Below are 1,763 nucleotides of genomic sequence, written 5' to 3' on the forward strand. Positions count from 1 at the left end.
AAGAAAGAAAGAAAAAGTAAACGGATGTCTGGGATGTGAAAAAGGACTTTTTATTTGGTTGGCTGGTTAGCTGGTTTTTGTTTTGTCTTTAACGTCTGGACTCGACTTCCCAGAGGACCGAGGAGCTAGGACTGAGGAGCCCTTTGTTTCCCCCGCCATGAGAAAGCCTTAGCCGTCACGTTGGAACCATGGTGCTCCCTTCCCGCTTGCACTGGATCCGCAACAGGCCGTGGAGGGACCGGATCCGGAGGCGGCGGCTCAACCGTGAGTGCCCCCGGTGGTCTTGCTTCCCTTGTCTGGCCTCCTCGCCTCCCTTCAGCGCATGTACTTCCCCGCCTCCCTCGTTTCTGCCTTTCACGTTCCTATGCCTTCTTCCCAGCATCTTTTAATTCACGTTTCCACCGGTTCTTCTCTCTCTCCCCATTTCCTCCTGCAGCAATGGGTAGGGGTCACTCAATACAGTTCAAAATAGCAATGCGTTTCAAAATAGCAAGCGGGAGAGGGCCTCTTTACATCACCATTGACATGGCTCGTACAAATAAACACTGTACATCATCCGTCAAGGGGTCATGCGACCGTGAAACTTTCACTGATCGCAGTGGTCAACGATGGAATGTCTGCGTCAAATAGACTTCAGAGGTGTCAATAGGATGGGATGAGGCTCCAGGATCAGTGAGTCTAGTACCTTCAAAGGACCTGGTCTCCTCTTTCTTGATCAAATGCATCCCAAAGTCCCTTGTAAGTCAATAGGAACTCTGTTAACAGGGAGGTTGTTGCCATTAAAACCACCTGAGGAGGAACAGGCATTCCAAGTGTAGGCCAAGGAGGCCTTCTATCAACTAGTAAGAGATGAGCGTATCTGTGGCTGTAGACGTCTGTCTAGTTCAAAAGCAAAACCAAGTCCATTCCATCTCATGGCAACCCCTTGTGCATCAGAGGCGAGGCATGGTCCACGGGGCGTCCGATGGCAAACTTTTGGAAGTAGACTGCCAGGCCTTTCTTTGGCAGTACTTTGGGTAGATCCAAACTGCCAGCATTTCCGTTGGCAGGCAATTGCTTAACCGTTTGCAATACCCAGAGACTCCTTCTTCAGCTCAAACATCAGCCAATTCAAGGGGCTACGTAGGAGCCAGGCTTCTGCGGTGAATGAAGAACGCACAGGTAAACTCACTGTCACTGAGTTGATTCTGAGTCCAGTCGTAGTCAGCCCATGGGACAGATCGGGACAGGATCTCCTGATGGAAGCAGACTGCTGCCACTTTCTCCGGAGAAGCAGCTGAAGGGTTAGAACCGCTAACATTTAGATTAGAAGTCCAAAGCTTAACCCACTGCACGACCAGGGCTGCTCCCGTCACCGAGTGAAGTAATTCTCTTTGCACAGGTGTCAGGAAGAGCTCGCGTCCTTCCTCTCTGTGCCGTACGAAGCTCCAGGAGGCAGCCATGGTGGTAAATTGCAACTACCATTTGGCCTCCACGTGCGCAGGCAGTCGGGACTGGTAGAGATTGTGGCCAAGGGGAAATTACGTGCCCTGTTAGCGTGGGAGCACTACCCTTCCACACCTCAGATTGGTGACAGGAGGAATGGGGGTTCAGTCTGCCAAATTTTCTAAAAAGTTTAAAAGAAAAACCGCAAAGACAAATGTGTAACTGAAAACTCTAAATGACAATTAAAAAGAAAAAAATTTTTGACTCTACAGCAAATAATACTATGCTCCGATGCAAAACGTGACGACCCTGGATCCCCCGACTCCCAACCCATTTCC

The 1,763-nt window shown here is 50.0% G+C and overlaps 1 protein-coding gene across 2 annotated transcripts in view; it reads left to right on the forward strand.

Moving 5' to 3' along the window:
- The first annotated feature begins 96 nt into the window (after positions 1-96).
- The window catches only part of RIPOR2 (RHO family interacting cell polarization regulator 2), a 310,774-nt gene continuing 309,107 nt past the window's right edge, over positions 97-1,763 (forward strand). Inside the window, exon 1 of one of the 2 annotated variants that reach the window (XM_004712480.4) lies at positions 97-264. In XM_004712480.4, coding sequence (XP_004712537.2) covers positions 189-264 — 76 coding nt within the window. In that variant the 5' untranslated portion in view covers positions 97-188. The remainder of the gene's footprint in view (positions 265-1,763) is intronic. The other variant, XM_004712478.2, reaches the window with a different exon arrangement.

Source organism: Echinops telfairi, unplaced genomic scaffold (assembly GCF_000313985.2).
Source record: "Echinops telfairi isolate 266 unplaced genomic scaffold, ASM31398v2 ScPeMD7_5868;HRSCAF=6743_0, whole genome shotgun sequence".
Lineage (NCBI taxonomy): Eukaryota > Metazoa > Chordata > Mammalia > Afrosoricida > Tenrecidae > Echinops > Echinops telfairi.